General features: G+C 33.5%; 1 protein-coding gene across 9 annotated transcripts in view; it reads right to left on the reverse strand.

Moving 5' to 3' along the window:
- LOC119638531 (chloride channel protein 2) overlaps positions 1-27,865 on the reverse strand; it is a 51,243-nt gene that overhangs the window by 13,760 nt on the left and 9,618 nt on the right. The window contains exon 1 of one of the 9 annotated variants that reach the window (XM_038035383.1): positions 22,604-23,003. The exons of 2 other annotated variants lie outside the window; for them this stretch is intronic. In XM_038035383.1, the coding sequence (XP_037891311.1) occupies positions 22,604-22,906 (303 nt within the window). In that variant the 5' untranslated portion in view covers positions 22,907-23,003. Of the gene's footprint in view, positions 1-15,817; positions 16,249-22,603; positions 23,004-27,865 lie in introns of those variants that run through there. 6 more of the 9 variants (XM_038035390.1, XM_038035392.1, XM_038035389.1 and 3 more) reach the window with 6 other exon arrangements.

The raw sequence follows: 27,865 nt of genomic DNA on the forward strand, positions 1-27,865 counted from the left end.
ATTTTATAAACCGCCTCCTAACCCTTTACGCCTTTTAGACGGTTTTTTACTCTCTATTCTTGATATTTAAACGGTTTTTTTTTTCAAGGAACATCACCTATTTGTGTAACATGTTGATGGTCGGAAACAAGAGAGGAAAGTGATGGCCGCAGTCTAGTGGATCTGTGCCCAATCGGTAAGGTCATGCATTCACTATAGTTACGGCCAAAGTGAACTCTAGCGCTTTTGAGATTTGAATCTGTGAACTTGACTGAACGTTGATCTTCAAACTTTATGCCAAAAGCGATTATTAGCGGGCCTTGAAGATACGTTTATTAAAAACATATTTCCGTGATGGCTCCTAAAAGCAATCAATTCCAAATAATGATTGGCAAACGCCAATAGTTACAACATGTCATCTGGGAATTTTGATGGAAATACGATCAATATTTGTAAGGTTGTAAATAATAAAATACTGTCGGTTAAAAAATTAATGGTTTTTGAGGTTATATTTTTATTCCTAATCTTTTGAATAGAGAGGATAGATGAGATTGAATGGAACAGTTCGTATATTCAGTGGTGACCGAAACTTTTATACCCGTCACCGTTATCCTAAAAAAAACACCAAAAATTCAAAAAAAAAAATAAATATAGAGTAAGTAAATCATATGGAATGTACGCGGATAATTTTTTCAATTTTCAAAACAAAAGGTTTTACTGCATAGGCATGTGAGCGTTGTAAGCGTGTCCTTGGAAAAGCTTAAGTTGCTTCCAAACTCTTTCGAAAATTTGTAGGCGACATTTTCGTTAACGGGAGAACTATACACTTGGGCAGACGGACAGAGGAACCGACGGACATGCTAAGTCGAATTCCAAATTCGAAACTGACTAAGAATTTATATACTTTATGGCGTTTTTGAAGTTTGCTACTGTGCCTTATAAAGATATTAAAAAAAAAAAAATTCAAATTTGATACACTTTCATATTTGGTAGGCATGGTCAGTTTTTTTTATTTTTATAGAGGTACTACAGCAACACCTGCGGATTATGCGATTACAATATTGTAGATTTATCTGCTATAGTTTGTATAAGTAATGAGGAAAAAACCAATTTCTTAATCCTTTTGAAAAACAGTTTATGTGGTGTTGTGGGCGTGTCTTTCAACCGATATGGCCCATTTTCAATAACAACTTGCATGTAAGAACTTCAAATGTTTCTGTTCTGAGAGCCCTTAAAACAAACATATATGGACGGACAGATGGACAGACTTAAATCAATTTAGAATTTGATATTTGATCAAGAATATGTGTACTCTGTGGCGTAAATAACTTCTTACTTACTACCTATTAATACGGAAAGAGAAAAAATTAAATGGAAGGGAATATTTTAGAAAACATTTTGACCGTTAACCGTGAGAAGGTTACACTTTAAAGAGATAAAAATTGAAACTGTAAACTGAAAGTCGTAAGACTTTAGTACAACTAGAGGAGTTAATAGCAAAGAGTAGCAAAGTTGGAAGATATTAGTTACACAGTTACCCGTATGGGTAGCGCGAGTGAATAAAAAAATCTTTTGCAGGAATGCTATTAAGATGCCAAGGCAAGCAGAAGGAAACGTTTTAAAAACTAAATACATGTCAGTTGCGTCTTGTCTACGAAGAAGAAGACCTTTGCAAAAGAATATGTGGTACTACCGTGTGCTTATATAAGAAGTATAATGAATCTCGTGCACTTGTCAATATTTTTATAACTCGTTCAACAATCTATCACCATTCGGATGCCTGCAAACAATGCAGTGATGCTATGTGAAAATATATTGCTAGACCAAGAGCATCAAAGCGGCGATTCAACATAATGGTAAACAATTCATATCATAGCAGAAGAAGGAAAAGACACATAAACCTGTAGTTCCAAGCTATAACACTAAGACCGGAAAGTTGTATATAAACTCTTGCTTTCTCAAGTGAAATCATAATTTTACCCACCATTAAAAGGGCTTATGATCGGACAGATGCACATTAATTAGCTAAGAACTATTGCTATCGACCAGGTTGTCCATACAGAAATGTAGTCATTTGGATGCCTCGGTTTCGACGTTGAGTAGTTGTCCACTCCCACACATTATTACTATCTCTGATCGAGCTGCAGCCACAGACCGGTCGTAATAAAAATAAGGCTCAACGCATTGAATGTTGAACCAACGTATGCCGACTTAATAGTCGCACTTTTTATCTACTCTTCTACTTTTGTGGACGTATGCCTGATTGGTTCTACTGAACGAGAATTCATTATAGCTGCGGCTACGGGCCAATCAAAATAGCAGTGCTTGGGATAAAAGGACATGGTCTAACGCGTTGGGACTTGAACCAAAGTAGGCCGACTTTTTGCGAACGTAGTCAATGGCAATTTCAACAATTCGATGAGGTCTACTTCTCCTGTAGAGTGGGAGTACCTGAATTGATATAGGAAAATATACAAATTGCAAAAGATCCCAAAACCAAAAGAACAAAAATCTATCTTAAGCTGTCTTGCTTGTTGAATAGATTCGCACAAATTTATTATATCTTTGTAAGATAAGTTATGTGTGCTGTAGAGCGATTTGCGTGGAAAGCATAAGTTGATATGTTCTATACTATTTGGAAGAAGAAATGGATTCTTCCGAGCTATAGTGTAAATTAATATAATAAATTTAATCTTTTAAATGAAAAAAATGTAAAAAGTTAATTTTTTTTTTTTTCGCTTCTTTTTAAAGGTCTAAATTACTTTCAAAGAATGCTTACAACCTTAAGAGAGACGGTCATTAATAAATTCTTTAAAAGAATATTTATCTTAATAAAATTACTGTCAATGATATACGAAGACGACGCACACACAAAGCGAATCGTATTATGTATATATTTCACAGATATATATCGTGCAACAAAAACAAAACAAAATTAAACACTTAAACACATTGACTTGTCTACAAAATGTAATAAATAAATTAGAAAAACAACAACAAAATTAAACAATAGCAACAGCAACAACAAAAATACGTCACTAATTTTTACAATATTCTCAAGTTATTTTTAAATGTATATAGACAAATATACAAATATATATATATATGTACAGACATATATTTATATAAATGTGGATATGTGAATGTTTATTTGTGTTTTGTTTTATTTTCAGCAAATTCTTAATATTTTATAAATGTATGCATGAAATGAAAAAAAATTTTTGTTTTCTTTTTTGGCAGATTCTTCATATAATATCTTTACATACACACATATACATACGTTTGTATAGGTTTTTGTGCGTCTGTGTATTGCACCCAAACACATCAAAGTTATTGTTTTTAACGATGTATGCAACTTGCACGCATTGACTTATACACATATATATATACACATATATATTGACTTATACATATATATATATATATACGTAAGTACGTAATATAGACATTACAAGCAAAGAACATTTGCTAAAAGCATACGTAATCGTATGTCATTGATTTTTTATTTTTTTTTGTTTTAAGTTACCCGCCACCATCAACCACTAGCATAATAAATACGAAGAGTAAGTACAGGTGTCTTTAAATAAAATTTTTGATATTTTTTTGTTTACCACATAGCAGAGCAATACTTTAGAGAATCCAGAAAATAATAGAGAGAATATGACTGAATTGATTCCATTAGGATCTTTTCTTCGTTTATCTTTCTACATCTGAATGCTTTTTACGAGAAGTTTGCAAAGTTTTCGAGACTTTTGAGTAATGTTGGAAATTGCATGCAAGGAATTTCCAGGAATTTTTATATATAATTTCATTTTTTTTGAACCTATCCGTTAAAGCGCAAAATGGTCTTATATTAAAGAAGCGCTTTTCTAATAAAACAATGACAGGGCCATAAAGGTACTATGCATTTCTCGTGTCAGACATGTCCTATGAAAATGCGGCTTAATGGCAAGTTTAATGGCATAATTAAAAAGAATTCTCTAACCTCTAGAGTCGCTCCTAAACGCAGCAATAATTAGTTGCAGCTTAGGACTTTCTCTTTTCGTCCTAATTACGCTCTACACTACTTGTGATACAAGTTTTTATTACATCCATCGATTCAAAATCATTTTCTAAATCGATCTAGGTCTTGTCTGTCCGTCGGTCTATCTGTCTATGTAAATTTGTGTTTAAGCTGAGATATTTTGATGAAATTTGGTACACAAAACGTATTTTGGCCCAAGGACAAACGCTATTGAAAGAGACTTGCATCAAACCACCTTTTCGACCACTCCCCGTGTAACGTCCTCTATGGCAATTTTTTAAATTTCTCGGCAAAAATGGCTAAGTAGTAGCATTTTGGCATTCCGAATTGGGGTGAATACTTTGGACCGGCCGGAACAACCTCACATAACCGCTCCTACGAAAATTGAAGCTTTACGTAGTAAAGAGGTCTCATTGCCAACATGTCGTGCTCGTAATAGCGAAAGAAGCTTACCTTACCAAATTCGGACAAACGTAACTCTGCTCTTTGATGCCACCACTTATAAGGATTCTCGTGAAACGTAAACCCATACATGCCCGCAAAACCTAATTGTCAATTTTTTTCTGATAAAAGTTTGTTTATGACAGTCATTAAATAGAAATATTAAGTGGACCTAATTTGAACCACATGGATCTATTTCAAAAGAACTTAAGAGAGACCTGTTATTTCAAAATCGTTTTCTCAAACGTTTTAAGTCTGTCTATTCATCCATCTTTCCGTCCACTTATCTGTCTATCGATCCTTCTGATATCTATCCTTGTGTTATTAAATTCAAATTAATTTTTATTTGGCGCAAGACCAATGACTATTGGATTCGACGGTATCAAGTCGTTCCCAAAAAAGTTTTAAATTTTTCGAAATCTCCCAACAAAAGTGTAAAAAATTTAGATCAGATAGGTCAAATAGGTTTTTTGACCCTCTTCCCCGATAAATGTTCTTAAGAAAATTAGTCTAGCATAGGTCGAGTTCTTTGCATTTTCGCATGAAAATTTGTCTCTAATAATTCGACATACATGTTACGTGTAGCAAATTTCAGCCATGTAAGGGTGTTTAGGAGGCTCGAGCTCATAAAAGATTTCTCTTTAAAGGTAAGCTTTTACAACGCAATAAAACTTTAATTTTTCTATACTTCATAAGCTAAATAAATCCATGTAAAGTGTAGATGCCTAAAAGACAAGAAGTTTCAGGGGGTTTAACGCAGGTGCCTGCCTGAAAAGCTCCACGCTGCGGTGCCCGCTGCACACGGAGTGAAACGTTACTCTCGTCCCACAGGGAGCAGGGAGGCTCCCTGCAGTTCCAGATCAAGGGCATATGTATGGCATGCCCTTCCTATTGGCGGAGGCGAGGCCTACCTAATACCTCAAACATTTAATGTTCCCGCGATATTGGGGGCAACCACAGCAATTCCCCGTAGAGAGGATCCCCTGGGCAGCCTGACCCCCGTGGTACCTTACTTATTTTAAAAGTCTAAGGTCAGACTTTTGGCAGCATATGGCTACATACCGGTTAGACCCATACGCCTCGGACCGGTGGCCTTAGGGTCGAAATAAAAATCAAATCAAATAAAAATAGAAATAAAAATAGACATAAAAAGAATAACCATGACCAGTAAACAGTGGAGAGCTGTTAGCAGAGAATAAAACGAAAAACGAACGAAGTAACGCTGCACAGAAGAACAAAGAAATGAAGACCAGCCGTTAAGTGGAAGCCGGCAAATCAAGTTCGACAGTCGCATTATCGTCAAGCAGAAATCGTCGAATCGAGTTGTACAATTGTAAAGTCATCGAACCCTTTCCGTCCCCTCAAGCCCTTCCTTCTTTTCCAAGAAGACTGTTAAATTTCGATCAAGTCATTTAAGGGGTTGTGTACTATCTCATATAGAGCCTTTCATAAAAAGCACGAAAAAAAGGTATTATTCTTGGCACCAAGTGCTAAGCGAAATGGTGTAGGATGTTTAGTCTACGTCCTTGCCCAGCTAGGATGTTTTTATTCGCTTTTGTTTAAACACATTTTCCCCGAGAATCGAAACATATTTAACATACGTCTCGTCTAGCAACATTTCATTGTTGCATTGTTGCAGACTCAGAGATCTTTCAATTAAACGAAATATTTTCCATTACTTCAAAGTTGACTAAGAAAGTTCAAGTCAAAGAAATATTAAGCAAATCAGTTTCTTCAAACTTCAAGCTTAAACATTATAATGTCGTTACATTCGATTATAGCAATATTTTACATACATCAACGGCTACCTAGACATCAGGACTATTCTCATAAAGTCGTGAGTCAATTTCAATTATTTTATTTAAACAAAAAGAAGTAAAATACTTTGTTGTTTATTGCATCGACATAAAATTTAGCACATTTTTCTGTCGATGTACTGCAAATGAAAAATAAACAAAAACAAGTGAAAGCATTATAGACGGGCTAGGTCGATTATTGAATACCTTACATCACATTGTCTAACATAATTTCTGTTTTTGCTGCAGAACACAAAAATTATACCCGGTTTTATGTGAAATTACTTTTATGGAACGATATACTAAAGATCACAACTCCTTGCAAATAAAGGCCAAATTTCTATAAGAATTTTTGTTCTCAAGAGTTTCAAAAATTGAGGTGCGTATTCAAAAATTCAGCACAAGTAATATTTATGTCCGACTACTATTATGGTCCAATTTTCATGATAACATCATAAAACACTGACTTTTCTGCCCTAAAAAACAAAAATTTTTTGTTAAAATCTTTATATAAGATAAGATACAAAATAGGCGTACGTGATCCAAATTTTGCAGAGTTCATTTTTATATGTCTTATTAATATTATGGGACAATTTTCATCATAACATCATAAAATAAAAATTTTCGTGAAAATCCTTATATAGGGTAGAAAACAAAAAATGGGCCGAGATAGTCCAAATTTGCTACATTTCACTATTTTATCTTAAATTATTATTATGTTCTGATTGTTATCATGAAGCAAAAAAAATTATAGCTTTTTGTCGTATGAACTTCAATTTTCGTTATATGAGAGGGAGTTCAAAAGCCTTCCCGAGTCGGTCCAGAATGCCACACCAATTTAGAATACCGAAATATTACTACTTAGTCACTTTTGTCAAGAAATTTTGAAAATTTAAATTTTTTTCATATACCGTCTTTTCAAAATAGATCGTTATAGGGTGGAATAATTGGAAAAGTGGACCGATCCAGGTCATTTTGAATAGCGTTCGTCATTGCACCAAATTTCATCAAAATATCTCAGCTTGAAGGAAAATTTACTTGGATAGACGGACGGACGGACAGACAGACTTGAATCGGTTTTAAAAATGATTCTGAAGAAAGGTGGGTTTATTTAAGCCCTTCCGCGCGCTACCTACGCCCATGCAAACTTAACATACCCTGTCCCACAAGTGGTGTAGGGTACAAAAAAAAAAAAACAAAAAAAAAAACAAACAAGAAATGAACATTCGTTTGTGATCGCTTTTTTATACCTATCACTTTCCGTTTGCAAAACCAAAAAACTTAAAAAAAAACAAAAAAAAAGAAATTCTCTTATTCTATAAAGTTGGGCGGGCGTGACTGTTTAATTCTATTTTTGTGAAGGCCCTATGACATTAGACATATAATACACATCGAAGTTTTTATCGTATATCTAGTGTAATCTACTTTAACCTATAAAGAGAAAAAATATGGAGAAAGTAGACTTGTTCTCAGCACACATTATATTGTGGGCCGATGCACCGATTTGATCCATTTTTAATATCAATCTTCGTGCAAGAATTTCCAATGATTTTATCAAATTTTAATCGAACATTTAAATTTTTGCAACTGCGAGTATATTTATCACAGAAATTATGCAAAGGCAGAGACGGATATACTTAAATCGTTTTCATCGTTCATATTGATCAGAATCAGGACAAATATATTTTAGAGGATATCTGAGGCGTCCGTCTGAATATTGCAAACGCTTTCTCAAAGTGATTATACGCGCATCCATCTGTGTTTAATATAACGAATAAAAATGTTATAGTCTAATAAGACTGGTCATTAAATATTTTACGCCACTTCGTCTAACGCAATTTTTCATTTATTTTAGTTTGTAAATTTTTCGCTTACTTCTTTGCGTCAAAAAAAAGCAAAAAAATTATACCTCCTTTCTCTCTCTGTAAAGGCATACTTTTCATTGGATCCAATACATATATGAATGTATTCCAAATTTAGCAAATTAAATTTTGTTGCTAAAAATTTTACTACCCTTCACCTCTTATTGTCCGAACATGGTACAAATTACAATATCTTTGTTTGCCACAAAATGGGTTCTACCTTATGGAGTTATGGATGGAGTTCAAAAAATAAACGTTTGTATCCCAAATCTGATATAGTTTTACTTTTACGTCAAATGGCTATTTTGAACCAGATTTAGAAAAAATATATTAATTAGAAATTTTGCTTACGTGAAAGCTTACTTTTCGTAAGCAGCATTATATGAAAAGACATACAAGCCTATCCGATCCGTATTTTTCACATAAATTTGTTATCTTTAACTGCTTTCACTAAGTAATTTTTACCGAGGAATTTAAAATTTTAGAAGCTTTTCCATATAATGAATCTTTCAAAATAAAGCATTATAGTGGCCGATCAAAAACACAAAAAGCATTTTGCTCTAACATGATCTTGACATTATTAACGTCCTCTCCATTTGTTTGGAACATGACTTTTTCGAAAGCTCAAGAAAACTATTTGAAATTTTTCGAACTTCTTCTGAGACTCTACCATCATCAGATACTCTCAATAAATTTCTACATGTTTCTGTAGCTTTTCTTAATTCCTGGAATTCGTAGCAAATACAACGGCGTAAACAAATTTTTATCAATACCCACGAAAACACGATCGCATCTCACTTAATACTCACACGATTCTTCTTCGCCTTAGATCATTCGCTTAGGTTAGTATGTATACATTTAGTGGTAAAGAGAGAGAGAGAGAGAGAGAAAGAGCTAACTACGCATGCTTGTTGAAACTTGTTGTAACCGAAAGAGACGGAATTTTCCGATAAATCTATTATTTGAAAAATATGCGAGCACAGAAAATACTTCGGAAAACATTAGACGGACTGATAGACAGACAAGCTTAAATTGATTAAAACAATGAAATAAATACATCTTATCCTCCTAGATATTATATATATATATATATCTTGGCCAACTTAATATCCCTTGAAGCAGCTTTGCAAAGCCAATCTATATACGTGCTTTCATTTGATCAGTTTAGATGAGCTGATGAAATTCGTTTGGTGGTAAATGCAAGCATTTCTTAAACAATTGGATAATGGTAATGTATGCATGACTTGTGTATATGTAACTTTTCCTTTTTAAATAGTTATGTATCATGGATAAATCTTTTGATTGATTTAGTTGCTCTCTAAAGTTAAATGTCTACCTTTTCTTGCTTCTTTCTTTGTTTTTTTATACCCGTTATAGAAGGAGGGGGGGGGGGAAACTGATTTTTTCAAAATGTTTGCAAAACCCAGAAAGAAGCTTCGAAGAGCCCACAGTATATATATACTTTTGTTCAGCATCAGATTCTGAATGAATGAAACATGTCCGCCTGTCGATTCGTGTAGTGCTTATTGTGAACATTCTCCTGGCCTCAAAAATGAAACTATCATTCAACTTCGGCTGGAACATTAGAAATTGTTGCGTCCAGGTTGAAAAACGGTCAAAGGACACGCCGACAATACTAAGTAAACTGAGCACATCTCCCGTTTTCAAAAGGAATAAAAAATTGATTTTCTGGTCATTACTTACAAGTCACAAAATCCACAAAAACTTGAACGTACACTCTATGGGTTATGCTGCACTACCTGTGGAGAATTGACCACACGTGCCAAATATTATGAGGTTTCAAAATTTAGTTTTCTAAGACGCAGAAGCAAGCTTCCAAAACCTCATAAAGATTTTAAATCCTTGGTCAGTTTCAAATACGGAGTACAACTGAGCATGTCTCCCTGTTTGTCCGTCCATCTGACTGTCTAGCCAAGTGTATGCCACATGTTGTAAACATTCTTCTGTTTCCAAAAATTAAGATCCCGTTTACAAAAGTGAAGAATTCCTCTGTCCATCTACTGTCTGTTAGTTCCTCCATCTCTTCGCCTGCCCAGCTGTGTAGTACCTATGGTACACATTTTCCCGTTCGAAAAAAAAGATATCATCCATAAATTTGAAAAAGAGTTTGAAAATGGTCCGAACGGGTCAAATGTCACGCCTACATGGGGCGCATGTCCATGCACCTGCAACTGAGCACGCCTTTACTTTCCGTGGCTTTTGCTCGTCGCTCATAAGATACAACAGATACATGACATAAATTTTCACAAAATTATGCTATAAAAATAGAAAAAAATCAATCACGCCCCCACAATATTAGGGAGTAGGCAAATTTATATTTTTGCTTTTTTTCAATTTTTTTTGTAGGACAACGGTGATGGGTGTAGTAGATTCGGTCGCCACCGAATAATCAGGTGTTACTAAAAGATATTTACATTTGTATAAGCACTTGTGGATGTGTGTGAGCTCTTTTACATATACATGCAAATATGTTTATCGGTTAGATAGCAAAAAAAATTTTAATCAACTAATAATAATTTGCTTTTGGCATTTTATGATTTTTGTTTTGCATATTAAATGCAAATGTAATGCTGTCTCGCTGATGAGTTTTAATGTTTAGTTTTTTGTTTTGTTCCTCTTCTTTTTTCTTTTTTGCTTGCATTTTCTTCTTTTTCTTTTTTTTCATTTTTTTAATCTCTATGTCACTGCCATTGCTGTCGCCGTATTCAGGTTGTTGTCAGTACACAGTTTACAAGGCGAAACAATCATAACAACAAAAACAACAACAAGCATAACATTAACAAGAAAGTCAGTCGGTAATGCATCAGCCATTTGTCTACGTTATTAAGGAACAATGCCAAAAAAAAAAATTTTTTTTTCATTTTTTTTACAAAATTTAATACAAAACAAAAAAGCAAAATAGTAAAAAAAAAAAATAAAAAAATACTCATCATGTGTCTAAGAATGTATTCATAATGTGTTTATATTATTGTTTGTATGTCGAAATGTGCACATTTATTATGTTACATAGTATATTATATTAATAATATAGATTTGATGATTTTTATTAGTATTTTCTTCTTCTTCTTATTTTTTGCTTTTTTTTTTTTTGTTTGTTTGTTTTTTATATACACGTATCTTAATATATTATATATCTGTGTAGGATTATTATTAATGAACGGCATGCAAAGAAACTATTCAAATAGTTTTATATTTATATTGTAGCGTATGAGTGATATTTTATTTAAGTATCGCTTATACAAATTTATTATAAAAAAAACAAAAAACGACATGAGGAGCAAAAGATATAATTTTGAAAACCAAAACTATATAACAATACGTATGTATATATGTATACATATACATTTCCATCTGAAAAATAAGTACTTTTTCTTATGCAGCTTACAGTTTTTAAATGAAAAAGGAAAAACAATGAAAACATATCGCTCCAATTGATGTACAAAAGTAGTCTTCAAATTATCGCCAATAATTTGATCTTTCAAGGTAAAAGTAATCAGCCCTATAGTGAACGAAGGCGGCAGATTTTACTTTACAATACATATGATGACGTTTTGAAAGAGAAAGATATATCTACTATAAGCTTAAAGTACTAAGCTTAGTTTTCATGTGATGATCTTACGTATAATAACACCCGTGCATCAACCCTTTGCCTAGAATGATACAATAATAAACGTATTATTTAAAGACGCAACTGCTAAAGTTGTCCAATTTTACAATCCTTTTTTTTTGTGTCCTACTTCAGTTTTGATGTGTGCGTGCGATCGAAGAAGCAAGTACTAAAGTCGTCGAACTTGAGAATTCTTTTTTTTTTGTACCCTATACCACTTGTGATACAGGAAATCATATGTTGTTGCGAACATATGTAACATCCACAAGACCTTAACGTATATTACGCCACTCGATTCATAATCATTGCCTGAGGCGATCTAAACTAGTCTGTCCGTCTGTCCATACATTTTTATGTTCAACCTACAGATCGCAATATACAATGACATTTTTACCTCCCAACACGACGGCTTCAACCTATGGACCAAGAAATAATCAGGCCTTTACGGTGTATTGCATTAGACGAACCTTCAAAATCATATTGGCTATGGAATTTATGGAATTTAATCCTGATATGAATGTTATGGAATGCAGGAAGAAATTTGACATAGCAAAATGCATCAAAAACATAAAAGAATCCTTGGAAGAACTGAAGCCAAACATATTGAAGTCATGCTGAAAAAAACTGTGGCCTGCTCTGACCGCGAAAAATGACGAAGAATCTTTGCAAGTTCAAACTTTGACTGCAAACATAGCCGAAATCGCGAATGGAATAGGACGAGATGGGTTCGAACAGATAGAATCAAATGGCATTCAGGAGTTGCTTGAATCGCAAGATGGAGATTTAATTACGTGTTCGACCAGTGCCCGAAGGAAAAAAATTCTATTTTTAAAATTTTTTCGCAAAAATCGAAAAATAGAACTTTTATATGATAAAGTGATCAACTTTTCAATATTTCGAGCCGAAAATTGGTGCATAGTAGTAAATTGATAAAGAAAACAACCGTATCGAGTTTAGATCACGTAGATCTATTTTTTTGAAACCACTGCGGAAAATTTAAATTTGGATCACTTACGTCTATTTTGTGGACCCTAATATATCTCTATGCGCAAGCGCTTATATGGAGAGAAATTCTAAATCCCAGCTTTTTATGACGGACACTTCAAAACAATAAAATTCTTAGGTTAAAATTCTTAAATTATTTTCACTAAATTTGGATCATGTCATTTGATATTTTGATCATCCTCTAATATGCGGGCTTTCGTGAAAGATGTGCCTTTGGAAGAAAGCCATTTGTAATATTTGACGTATTATTATAGAAACGCGTGAATAACTGTACTATGCGAAGTAGTGCACGGTGTCTCCTTATATCATGTATATGTACACATATATTTGCTACCAGGTTTTATTTTAAGAGGCTGCTGACACTTTTGCTATTCAAAATAGCGATCATCATTACAGCTTTCTTCGTCTTTTGGACAAAATATGAATTCCCTAAGGGAGCGGGAGTTGGCATTTTGAGACTGGGCTTATAAAAACCCATTGAACACCCATCCACGGAACAGAAAACAAGTCACGAAATGTAGCCAATGTTAACCGACAACAGCAGGCAGGATTTTTACGGCTACTTACATAACTTTGCTGTTTAGAGTCATATGCCGTAATGCTGAAAACACGCTTTATAATGACCTTTGGCATGTCAGGCGTTTTTTTGTCACCGTCGAATCAATTATTGTTGGTAGCGTTCACTAGTGGTGCTTGCATTTGTTTGAAGCAAATTATAACGCGGCACGCCCACTTGACTTCCCTTAAATAACCTTACTAGGGATATTAAAATCTATCGTTCATTTCGAAAGTTCACTTAGTCTGCATTCTGGTTATTTGTGCTTTAGATATAGTAATGCAACGTAAGGCTTTGTTGACCCTTTGTAAGGATTTAGCGCAACTATCTGTCAGCGAATTAAATAGAAGAGGTAAGTATTTCCTCCAAATGAACACAATTTGGCTGGATGGCCGACAATTTCAGTCGGGATTATTTTTATGATGCGGACACGAATCGATTAGTATTTCTATGGGGTTATATCGAAGCTTGAGGTCTACATCTCTTTAGATCCACTACCATATACTGCTACAAATTAACACTATTGAAAAACGCCATAAGCAAAATTGTTATATATAATCAAATACAGCCTTACAAACATGCATGACCTATACATGTAATAGGATGAGGGTCAGTAAGAAATAGGGAGTGATCGCAGTTTGAAAATTGTATGTTTGATCGTGAAAATCGGTTTGATCGGTTCTTATCTAATAATGATTCGAAAGTGGATTAAGTGATACGCAATAATTAAAAATTTCAAAATACTTTTTTACATACATCAAGCGTATAATAAGTTTCTCGCAATGTATGCAACACACAGAAGGACTTAAGATCGACCCGTTCTTTGTTATACCGATCAATTGAGAATTACGGTCTTGCCTTCAACACACGCAAGATAGCAAACTTTTTTTGATATTTTGATGATGTTGGTTAGCAGGAGGACGAACGCTATTGAAAATGCTTCATAATGGATCACTATTTCGACTACTTCCCATCTAATGGCTTATTTTGAAAAGTCTAAGCTATTACTAAATACCTATAAGATGCTCTAGGGTATTTAAAGTTGGGCCGCGATCCATTTTAGCGTTTTTGTTTATTTTAATTTCGTCTTCTATCAGAAAATCCGATCTATGATAAATTATTATTATATTTTTTACATAAGTAAGCGATTGTCGAACATGAATTTTATTAAACCAAAGCGATGCGGAAATTTTTTCTGTGAAATTAAAACAAAAATGCTGCTTTTCAGCTTAACCTCTACAACTGAGCGATAACTAACAACAGACAGCTGTCTCTATTGTTTTACATTGGCAAATGCTTGTGAATGCTTACTTTGATGGCGCACTAGAATGTGAGCTAAATGCGTAGCGATAGTCGGCGCCCATCCCTTTTGACACCATCCAGCCTTTCTTGCTACCCTGGTGTTCCCGCTATCTCTAGAGTGACAAAATGAGAAACTAGGTATGTAGGACGGGAGTTCCAGGCCTATCTAATGTCTAAGCATTTAATACCTTGCGATTTTGAGGTAACCATGCGCAGAAGCACAGTTCTCCGAAGAGCCTTTCCCGCTTTCATCAGACCGAAGACATTTTCCACGTAAAAATTCTACGAGCAGCACAACTTCTAGTGACAGTGAAACAATTCACGACCTGCCTCGTTTTGATTCCAGCTATTGTCAAGATCTAAATCTTCTTCTAACTTCGAGATATAAGATATAATTGGCTTGGAAATTGGTCACACTTGTCATAATTGTCATCCAAATTTTTTTTGCTTAGATTTTTAATGAAGAAGAAGAAATATTGACGTAGCAAGGCCGTGCTCTTGGTCACACAACTGTACGTCTTTGATCTCAAGCAAAATTTCGCACACACATCTGTAAAAATCAGTCCATTGTTGGATTAGTTAAGATGTCTGCAAGCAAGCATCTTCCGATGCTATCGAAGGCTTTCCCACAGAAAGTTTTCCGTCGCTATTGAGAGACAACCAGACAGGGCGACATTCGTTGAATGTTTCTCTACGGAAAGTCCGTTTCAAGTATTCAATGTTAAGCTACGCGGTCTTTGTGCATAGACGGAAGGATGCCGCTAAGCCGATCTAATATCTTAGGATCTGAGGTGCCAACTTGTAGCGGTTTATTCTAAATTTCGTGACTTGAGCGACTCGGCTCATGAAATCGCTATGAAAATTCGCGAGAACACTCCACGAACAGAAAGGAGCGAACAGAATCGATATCATAAAGCACTTAACTCGCCACTTAACCATTACCAGTTAGAGAGTCCTGAATAGTAGTCTTTCCTTCTTCTTTTTCATTAAGTCGACGAGGAATTTAAAGTTTACTAATTATCTACCTTCAACTTTTTTTCGGCTAAGTTTTTTGCAATTATTTTAATAACAAGTACTCTGATAAATAGATGAACAGATTCAACTTAAAATTTTATTTCACTTTCGAAGGTTGGATTTATTTCAAAATGCAAAACAAAAACAACAACAATAAAATTTTTTCATTTCATTGAAGACTGTTTGTTGAAACTGCTTACGAGCACTTACATGATAGAAGGCTTCAATTTCAACATCAACTTGATTTTTATATTCATCATAAATATCGAAACTGTAGCGACGATGTTGATGATAAGTATCGTCTAAACGGGCCGCCGCTGCCGCTGTTGAGCTTTGTACACGTTGTTGTTCTTGCTTTAGATAATCATGACGATTAATTAATAATTCCGGCTCAAAAGCATATTCGCGGATATATTCATCTTCCACCACCGAATCTGATCTGAACATGACACATATAATAGAAACAAAAACAACAACAACAACGGCGATGGTAACAAACAAACATTAAAACGTAAAATAAATGAATAACATAAAGGGAAACACAATAATGGCATTGACGCGGGCATGTGATTATTTAATTAATTAATTTTCTTCCTCTTTTTTTTTTTTTAATTTTAATTTAAGAAATTTTCTTTTCTTTTTTTTTTAAACAATTTTTAAAGCATATTTGAAAAAATATCTAAAAATTTTTAGTCGTATTATTAAAAATTTTCCATAATTATTTCTAAACATAATTAAAAGATTTTCATGAGCATATGAAATCTTGAAAAAAAAAAAAAAAATTAAATGAACTAAAAACTTTGTTTTTCAAACTTATGAAAAAAAAAACTTTTTCTTATAAGAACAATTTTTTTATTTTAATTTGTTTTTAATTTTATAAAATTAATTTATTTCTATTTTGTAAATTCAATTTATTTTTAATTTTATAAAGTTAATTATTTTTATTAATTTTCTTAATTTTATAGCGTGAATTCGTTTTAAAATTTTGTTATTTTAATTTTACATAGGTTTAATTGTTATTCATTTTAACTTTTTTTTTTTAATGTTACATAGATTTAATTTTTTTTTTCATTTTATATAGGTTATTTTTTTTTTTAAATTTTATATGGGTTTGCTTTTTTGTTTTAGTTTTATATGGGTTTAATTTTTTTTTTTAGTTTTATAAATTTAACTTCTTATTATTTACTTTATAGATTTAAATTTTTTCTTTTAAATTGTACATATTTTTGATTTTTGTTTTAATTTGATGAAAAAATTAAACGTTTTTTATAACTTTTAAGCTTAATTTGTTATTTTTTTTTAAATTTTATTATTGATTATTTTTTTATTTTTGATATTAAGTATTAAATTGATTTTTCATTTTCGAAAAATTTTGTTTTCTTCAATTTTTTCATATTGTTTTCTCCCATTAATTTGGTTTTCTATTCTTTTCCTTTAATAATTTATTATAATTATTTTTCTCTTTTTTCTCAGCAAGGTTTTCTTTAATATTTCGAAACGTTTGAATTCACATTTTTATTAAATAATATATCGATTTTTGTTTTCTTTCTCTCATTTTTTTTTTTTTCTTTTTTTTTATTACAATTAACAAAGAATAACTTCCAAGAAATTAAATCAAATTGATTTTTTTTTTTAATTCTTCTTGGGATTCATGGTGAAATTTTGTTCTTCAAATTTTATTTAAATATTATGTAAAAAAAAGAACGAATTCTTTTTTATATTATTATATATTTTTTTTTTTTTGAAATATCTATTCCTTTAGGATTTCTTAAGACAATGTCGGTCGGTTGTAATATTAACGAAAACTTTGAGAAAACTGAAAACATTAAAAGCTTTTCATTTCATGTTTTCTTCTGTTCTGTGTTTGTTTTTGTTTTTTGCTTTTTTTAGTGGAAAATTATTATATTTTGAAACGCTAATAGCAACAACAACGTTACATTTGTTTTGACATTTATTTGTTGTAACTATTTTTGTTGTCGTTGGTGTTGTTGTTGTTATTGTCGCGTCTTTGACTAAATGGAAGAATGCTCTGTGCGAGCAAACCAAAAAAAAAAAAAAAAAATGAAAAAACACTTTAATGAAATTTCATAATCGTCTTTTTTCTTTTTTTCTCACCCTAAAATTTCATTAAAAACATTTAAGATATTTCCTCTCTCTCTGGTCACCTTGCTTACTTTTATGCCCTTTACCTTCAATACGCTGCACATACATTGTTTTCTCATTTGAATTTTTTAAAAATTTTATAAAAACTATATATTATCGGCATATCTTATTAAATTCATGCGATCTCTCTCTCTCTCTCTCTCTCTCTCTCTCTCTCTCTCTCTGTGTATGTGTGTCAAGAGATTTGAAAATTTGCAAAAAGATAATTAAAAAGAATTATTGTAAATTATTATTTTAAATGGATTTGTTAAGAGCATATGTGATAAGGTAAACATTCCTTGCTTGCACATATTTTGATCATTTTTTCACTTGGGGAAAAGCATTTATTAAGAAAAATTGGTGCAACATATATTCATCGAAAAATTTTCCATCATTTTGCAAAACTTTTTAGAATTTTTCTGATAACACCACGATACCGTGTCCAGAGGAACGATATTGCTTCGGCAGCGATCCAATGATCGATCCATTTTTACATTTCTTCAGCTCTTCGAAAACGTGTACCATCTAAGCCATCCTGCATCCATCTGAACAAGTGATAATCAGAAGGCGCTATGTATGTTACGAGTGGAGCAGACCTTCCGATTCGAGCTGCAACAGGGCATCCTTGGCAACTCTTCCAACATGTGGCCAAGGTTTCTCATGCAAAAGGATGACTTTGCGTCTGTTAACCCCTCTTCCTACTCTTTTTTGTGCAGTTAAGTTTGGTAGACATCTACAGTAAAAGATTCATTGACTTTTAATGGCTCGGGTGGCATTACATCTTGGTGATCCCGCCATAGGCACAGCCGTTGCATTATAGTCATTCATAATCCGTTTCGGTGTCGTTGTGGATGACTATCCTGAATTAATCCATGATTCTTCTTACGTTTGATATTGTCATAGTAGATCCAGTTTTCGTCGCCAGTCAAAATACGCCACAACAAAGTCTTCTTTTCAGTCGATTGCCCTCAACTGCCCAGCTTTTCGAAAATTCTTTGAAAGCTTGGGCTGGATTTTCGCCCAATAAATCATGCAATTAATTATCTTCGTACGTTTTTAGTTCTCCAGGGCTTTCTTTGTCATTGACATGAAAGTCACCATTTTTAAACGGTTGGAACCAAAACCGATAATTTGGGTAACATATGCTTCTAAAAGTGCTTGATGCACTTCGGCAGCAGATTTCTTCACGTTTAATGCGTGCGCCATTTTTAAGCTCATTTGCAAATTTACAGGGGATTTCTTATTTTCAGCTTGGTAGACGGGCAGATGAATAGACGAACAGACGGACATGGTTAGATGTTTTCCGAATTTAGGGGGCTTTTGAAGCTTACTTCTGCGCATTAGAAGGGTATTAACAAAAATATCAAATTTTACGCTCTAATATTTGTCAGGCGTGAACAATTTTTACCATTCGGGTACAGGTATACTTCAAACATTTGTATACTTATCTGCTGTAGTTTATGAGTAATGAGTAAAAAGCCAACTTTTTATTTCATCTGAAAGACAAAGGTTTTTCTCAATTTGCGTAGCAATGTAGGTGTGCCCTCAGCTGATTTTGAATATCAATCTGCGTTAAATTTAAAGACGATAGCTTCATTTTTGGGGACAGGAATATGTTTACAAGAGACATTACATGGGTAGATATGCGCACAGACGGGCATATTTAAATCGATTCAGGATTTGATGATGATGAAAAAATTATATAGTTTCTGGTGTTTCTGAAGCTCTCCGTTTGAAACATCGGAGTAACTTAGAAGATAATAGTTATAATGGCTCATCTCATCCTACGTTCCAATCCTTGCCAAGTTGAGACTGGTTAAATTCCGCGTTGCTTCACTATGACACGGTATAGTAAATTAGATTATGTTTCCAAAAACAAATTGCAACGTGAGGTAAGGAACTGCGCCAGATATGTTTTCAACAAGCGGAGATATGATAGGATAGGCAAGTATTGTGTTCCCATCTTGCAACACATCCTAGGATCGAAAATTTTGATTGGAATTCAGTTCGGGAAATGTGGACGGATGATGAATCCAATCCTTTCCGACCACAAGTGCTTGACATCATCAAAGCTATTCTTTGTTAATACGCTAAAGTTATGTTAAACAACTCGTTACAATTTCATGTTAAAATGATTATTAACCCGAGCAGGTGCAAAGTAACTATAAAGTCCTTTTATTCTTGATAAATCACCTCTATATCTTAGTTTTATTTCTTATACGACACGTTACATTTATATTATCATTATCTTCACTGTTAACTATTCACGAATGTGCTAAAGGAGACTCTATACTCAATTGTTAATAAGGATATGAAAATAAACTGGAATTCAGCTGGCAAAGTAGAAAAATAGTTAGGATTAAGATGTATTCGGACCTGGAAGCCTTCTCCGTTTAAATTAGGAAATCCAAACCACATAAAAGTGCTTTTCAAACAAAAAGCTGAAGAAATTTAAAGTCTGCCTTCCGGAACTATATTTTCCAAAGAGCTTTGTTAGAGTCTTTACAGAGCTCCGTTAAACTAGTTGATAGGTGCCCTTGTTAATTAAATTCGAATTTATCTTTACGCTTTTACCGTTAATTCGAGTAAATGATTATTATTGTATAATTAAATTATCATTAATAGTTATTATTATTAATTAATAAATTATTCTTAACTAGAAATAAACTAAACATAAACAGAACAAATAGAGGAATTAGGGCATATGTATATTCCTTTTGTTTAACTTGAGTACCTGTTATAAAACCTCACCTCACGGCGCCCGATGGTGCACGGGTTAATTGCGTGTAAGCGAAGCTCCTCAGGGTGTTAGACATTCCCTATAAACTATGGGCTGCAACTGCAACTTGTTGTGTAAGCCCCAATAAACTCACTCTGGGGGTCTGTTGAGGTCTATCATTATCTCTAAATATTCGCTTTAGGAATAATGAAAACCACAGCCACCACGATATTGCCCGAAGAGCCGTACCAAGTAGTCAGGACTTGCTATTACAACTACAAGATTCTATTTATAAGAACTTCCTCTACGCAGAGATAGATATCATCTATCATCGGGGCATCTGATCCCCGTGTATAAAGCCTTTAGCGTTACTTTATGCGACATAGTCACTCTAGACTTTGGACCAATCAGGACTTAGGGCATATATGTTAAGGATACCCATGTAATATTACACAGGTTTCGAAGTATATTTAAGCAAAAATTTCACGCATTAAGTTCGTCATAATAGTAATCAAGCTAGGAGTAGGCAAAAGTACTGCCGTATTTGCTGCTAAACTCTTGAATAAGAAATTTGCGCTAATAACTTATGAGCAAGTTTTGCAATAGTCTCAGCATCAAAATCACAAATGCTCTCTTTAAAAGAACACACGCAACAAAATTGTTTGTTACGCCTTCCTTGTTCAATTTAATATCATCTGTATTCGAAAAACTTAGATATATATATATATATACATATATATGTATATTGAGATATGAGATATAGTATTCCTATCCGATAAACATGATATTTAGACAGAAGCCAAACACAAAATATTTGTTCGGCCATATGAAAAGCTATATCTAGGTGACACGCCCATACAACTTTACAAATTTTTCTTTCATTTATTTATTTATTTATTTATAACGGTGAGCGTCAAAGACCTCATCCCAACATTTATTTATTGACTTATTTATATAAAATTTTCGCACTCAACTGAAATGAATACGTTTTCCTCAAGTTAATTAAATTTATTATGAGTTTGTATATGTGTGTTCTCAATAAAAATAATACATAAAAATTTTTATTTAAACCAATTTAAAGTTTTTTTTCTCTCTTTTTTTAAGTTTATTTTGTTTATATTTTAAGTTTGGAATCAATTATCTCCAAGACAGCAATAACTACAGCGCTTATGGGCAGATTTAACACTTTTTAAATGTACAACTAAACTAGGACTAGGCAAGAATCCTATTGCGATTGAGAATAAATATACATTTTATGAGGCCCCTAAGTGCTATATGCTAAGAGAACAGATAAAGAAATCAGGTTTGTCTTCATGATTCTTGGGCCTATAAGCCATTGCGACGGAATTACTAAGTTATGTAATGGCAGCTTCATAGCCTAGTGTACAAGAAAGACAACTGTCAAGTTTGTACACGACGGGTCAATAGACCTGTTTTAATTACACCTTCTACGCTACGGCTACGGCCCCACCTTGCCCCTTATCTTCATTTTTTGTTGAAAGTGACTGTGTGTATATATATATATATATATATATATAAAGAAAATATCCCCTGCAATGAACGACCCCTGACCACGTGGTCATATATATATATATATATATATACATAGATTTATGATCCACGATCTGAAGTATAAACATATGCATATATATGCATCTGTATATATCCATATATATCCGTATAAACACGTATACATGGATGCGTGTGTATATATTTATATATATATATATATGTATAAAAAGATATAGTACATAAGAAAGACGACTATAAACTCCATATACCCCGGATCAGTAACCAGCGCTGTAGACCTGTTTTACACCTTCCAAACTACGGCCAAACCCTGTCCCTCTTTGCTCATTTCTTGCTGAACGTCACACTTATATATATATATATATATATATACGTATATACGTGTCCATCTACGTATGCATATTAAAAAAGGAAGCCTGAAAATATGAAAATATTTATATATATATATATACGTATATACGTGTCCATCTACGTATGCATATTAAAAAAGGAAGCCTGAAAATATGAAAATATTTTCCTTTCATCTAAAAATCGCCTGACCCTGTCTCCATATATTAAAAAAAAAAAAATAAAATAAAAATTTCAAATTTTTTCTTTATGCTTACTAGAGTATCAATGTAACCGAAAGGGTCCTCATCGGAAGAAGAATCCGAGTCCTGACCGTGATCTGCGGGCGGGGGACACGGATAGAATGCATGAGATTTAACGCGCGTTTGACGAGGTGTATGACGTAATTCTTCCTCCATTGTAATAGCGCTCACGCGCCGTTGACGTAATTGAAGTATGAACTTTTCAAAATCCGCCCATTCGGAATCAACTAATTCGACATTTTCTTCACCGAATTCTTCATCATGGATAACACGTTCATCCTGTTTCGTAGGACGTTCTCGTTCACGAAAGTAAACCATTTTTTTTTTTTTTTTTAATTGAACCGAATCGAACCGAACATACGTTTATCGATATTGATATATGTTTTCAAATTTGAAAAAATGAAAAGAAGAGTAAATTTTTTTTTTTTTTAAATTCTTTAATAAATTCGTTAAGTAATTTAATTAAAAATTAATTTTTTCATTCCATTTATTGCTTTTTCCTTAAACGATATCTATATGAAAATTGTTTGCGATACGAAAATGTTCTCCAATTGAAACCTTTAAAGTGTTTAACGTTCGCAACTCAACTGCTTGATAAGTATCTCAGACACATTCAATTGTAGATCTCTCGCAATCAAAGATTATCGCAACTACACACCGACACATGCTAAACTTAAAACATTCATAACGTCTAAATGAGTTTAAGCTCAAATTACTAAAATAAAAAAATATAAAAAGCAAAAGATCTCGTAAAGAATTTCAAGCCGGCTTGACATATGCAAAATAGTGAGAATTTAATTTAAAAAAAAGAAAAAAAAAAAAAAAAAGTTATCAAACAATTTTGAATTTTCCCATTTTGAGTAAGTAACATGTTCGTTTCTTTTTTGGGAAATAGTTTTCTAATCAATTTTCGAAATTTCTTAATAGAAAATTTCAAAATATTTCGGTGCATAAGTCTCAAATTAGCAAAGATACCTGTTTGGATTCGGAGGGTCTTGGCTTGTCTTAGGATTCGCTATGAATGATCTTCGAGATATGGCAGTGGGTTATCAACATGTCCGAGAGAAAGAAAAGTTCGATACCTGCATCAACATTGCAGTGTTACTGAACGATTTTAATTTGTATCCTCATTGCTTCATTAAATGGGTAGATTGCTCTGTTGACTGCATATGCGTGCGAATGCTTTATGCCGCCATGACCGACGGCCCACGAAATAATATGATGCGTCACCCATTGCTCCTCAGTGAATAGGACGTATCATTTAAAGAGCCTCATTATTGCAGAGATTCCGTAGCAAAAGCATATGCGTAGGTTTCTCTCCTCTCACGAAGTAGTAGATAAGCGATTTCAATCAAATCATTCATTTCATTCAAAGCTTAATATCTACATGCTTAAAACTTTTTTCAATACATCAAGGAAAAGATTAGACGATTTCAATCGTTGCTATGATTATCATCGATTTTAGCGAATCCCAGTTTTCTTTGTATGAGAGGGCGTTGAAAAAATTGCTCCAGCCAGTCCAAAATTTCTATTTAAATCGCCGAAACACTACTACTTAGCCACTTTTGCCGAGAAATTTTGAAAATTAAAATTTTTTTCCATATAAGGACTTTTCGAAATAGGGCATTGTATGGGCAGTGGTCGGAAAACTGAACCGATTAAAACCATTTTCGATAGCGTTCGTCCGTTAGACCACGTCACTGCACCAAATTTTACCAAAATATCTCAAAAAGTGCGACCTGTAGCTTGAACACAAATGTACATGGACAGACATCAGGCGGACAGCCGGACAGACAGGCTTAGATCAATTTAGGTTATGATTTTGAATCGATCGGCAAAATAAAAGTGGATCTAATTTTAGTCTTTGCACGTGTTGCATTCGTCTGCATCAACTTAATATACCTACACTAATTTAGTGTACCACAAGCTTTTACCAATTCAAACCGTGATTATAGACCGGTCGGCATAATAAAAGATAGGTCTTCTCTCAAGTCCTTCTGGATGTTCCGTACGTCCGCACTAACTTAATATACCCTGTACGACAAGTGATGTAAGGTATAACCGGACGGCAACAAGAACGGCGAACAAGAAATGATTTCCTCCTGCTCCAAGTTATCCACCTTCATTTTGCATGGTCGAGAATTATTAACTGAAGTTTTATGAAAATATCTCAAAATATCTCATGCGATCCACGAGTTGATGGGCAAACATCAGACGGACAGCGATCGATTTAGAAAATGATTGTAGACCGACCTATCTAATGGAAGATGTCTTTAGCCTTGATCCTTCTGGATTGCACCACAATTGGTATAGATGGTGTAGTCTTCAGGCTCGCCACTGCATCGAACGATCGATAGTCGAACGATATTAAGGCATTAGAAAACCTAAACTAGAGTCTAGGACTAAATTGTTTCTAAGTAACTTTAATTTCCTTTTTTTATGTGACCAGTCATTCAGAGAATGCACACCATACGTGCGTGCATGATTTGGGAAAGGGACGAACAAAGGGAGTAATATTTGCTTGAGTTCCACTTAAAGGCGGAAACATCTTTTTTCATATTCTTCTATATCACTTGTCGTACAAGGGTGGGCTAAGTTTATACGGAAGTACATAATAACCAGCAGAACGTGAGATAAATCTACCTGTTATCACACTGATCGATCCAGAAACACTTTGTGAACCAATATAAGCGTATCTGTCCATCTGTCCATCTTACATTCTTTCAACCTTTTCAGCCTTTATATTGCAATTTCCGAGATATTTTCATGAAATTTGATGCACAGACGTGCTTTGGCCCAAGGATGAACGCTGTTAGAAATTGTCCTGATTGGAGCACTTTTTGGACCACTTTCCATATTACGCATTATTTAGAAAAGTCATCATATGGCTAATTACATTAAGCGAAGTGGTTCAGGACTCTGACCCACTATAGTGTTTTTCATTGCTTGATTTTATTGACTTTTGACTGTGTCATCTTTCTTGTGCAAAGTCTATCAAAGTTGAGATTGCTAACTCAAAAAACTTCCTAAAGGACTTTAAACGTAAGTAAGGACTTGGTTGTAATACCCAATGATCATAGCATATCTTGATCACTGCCAACTCATAGACCTTCCCAGAAGGCTTTAAGATAAAGTCCGACAGTAACCAATCGTATGGTTTATATCCTTATAAATCTCCCTAAAATACTTTAAAGGTAACTTTAATGCTCGTGGCTTTATTAGCCATAAATAAGAACATCAACGACTCTCCCACTCCTCTCAAAGCGTAGATGACAACTGCTTCTCAGTCGAAACAGAAATGTATTTCTTTATTTCATACTCTCTGTCGCTGGGCATTATGAATAAAATCCGATCCAATTAAATAGGGATCTTTTCATAGGTGAAAAAATCATGGACAGATGCAAAAAGAGTCAGTCGTTCAACAAGATCTTCACTTGATTTGCTCTCTAACGAAAGTCGCATCACTGCATAGCAGTGCTGCTTAGTACATTACAGCTGCGCTGGTCACACTGTACTTCAATTTAATTTATCTCAAACTAAAAAACACAAGTGTAAATTTCTTCCAAGTTACTCAAACGTTGTCTTCCTTTTTGGCTTCTCTTGTGTTTTTTTTTTTCTTATCTTTTTCATATCTCTTGTACAATTACGGCTTAGACAAATAAATATTTATTATTATTATTGAATCTAATAATTTAAAAATTTAACGCCTATACACAAAAAATACACTTAGAAGCAAACAAGAATGTTGTAACTAGGCTCGTATTGCACGAACTGGTCTCCAATTCATTACACCCTACACTACTTGTGGTAAACAGTAAATGAAGTTAGTGCGGACGTATGTAAAACTTAGAATGGTTTAAGGCAAACCCACCTCTTATTATACTAATCTAAGCCTGTCTGTGTGTTTTTCTTTTTAAGCCGCAGACCGCAATTTTTGAGATATTTTGATGAAATTTGGTAGATAAATGTAGTTTGGCCCAAGGACGAATCCCTTTGAAAATGATTCGGAATGGTGCACTTTTTCGATCATCACCCATGTAGCGCCCTACTCTCTTTACCGTTTATGTGATGCAAATGTGGCTAAGCAGCAGTATATCGTCATTCCAAATTGAAGTGAAAACTTTGGATCGGCTGGGTCAATTTCTTGAACCCACTCTCATATAATGAAGGTTGAGGTTCATACGACAAAAAGGTATAATTTTCAATGATCATAGTGGTTAGACAACATAAAAAATTAACTGTACCGAGTTTGGACTTTCTCAGCCTATTTTTTGGATTTCTCCCTAATAGGGATTTTCACGGACATTGATACTTTTTAAGGCAGAAAAAGTTACAGTTTTAATATATAATCATGAAAATTGACCTACTATAGTAAGATTGGTGTTAGAAAATGTGATGTGGGGTATTTAATATAGTGTAGGGTAAGTTATTCTGTGGAAATGCAAGCTTTATATCGTAAAGAAGTCGAATTTCCAATATTTCATGATGAAAATTAGCTCATAATAGTAAATGGGAAGAGAAATCTATCTTAGGACCACGTAAGTCTATTTTTTCAATATTACCAAAGGTAAGGATTCTCATGACACCTAAACACTTATATGCCAAAAGAATCTAATTGTTAACTTTTTTTTGATTAATTTGTTTGTGATAGTAACTAAATAAAAAATAATTATGTGGACCTAATTGGAAACACATGGGTTTTTTTCTGGACTTTATTTCATAAAAGATGTCCGATGAACTGTAAACCCTTCGGAAAGATGGTTTTCTTTAAATATTTTATGATACGAAAAAAATGTAAGATAGAAAATTTGGTCATAGGTCTATTTAATCTTCCGATAAGCAGGCTTTCATGACAATTATGGCTTTGTGTGAATATAAATAGTTATCCATTGAAATAAAAGCATTTGACATCTTTTATCGGTTTGTTCTTACCGAAGAAGAAATTTTTATCGGCCTGCAAAGCTTAAAATATTGCACTAGGCCTGGTCCGGACGGTATTCCATCTTGTATTCTTATTAACGCCGTAAATATTTTCTGTAAGCCACTAGCAAATAGCTTCAATATATCGCTTTCCACGTGTGTATTCTCCCACTTATGGAAAGTGATCTATTTAGTAACCTTTCATAAGAACAATAGAAGACAAGGCAACAATATTCACAGAGGTATTGCTAAACCTAGTGTTCTACTAATATTATTTGAGATTATTATTTAGTGACTAATCGCTTGAATCGTTTTGTTGACTCGACGGTTTCCTCATTTCAACACGGCAAGCTTTCT

The sequence above is a fragment of the Glossina fuscipes genome, unplaced genomic scaffold, assembly GCF_014805625.2.
Source record: "Glossina fuscipes isolate IAEA_lab_2018 unplaced genomic scaffold, Yale_Gfus_2 90, whole genome shotgun sequence".
NCBI lineage: Eukaryota > Metazoa > Arthropoda > Insecta > Diptera > Glossinidae > Glossina > Glossina fuscipes.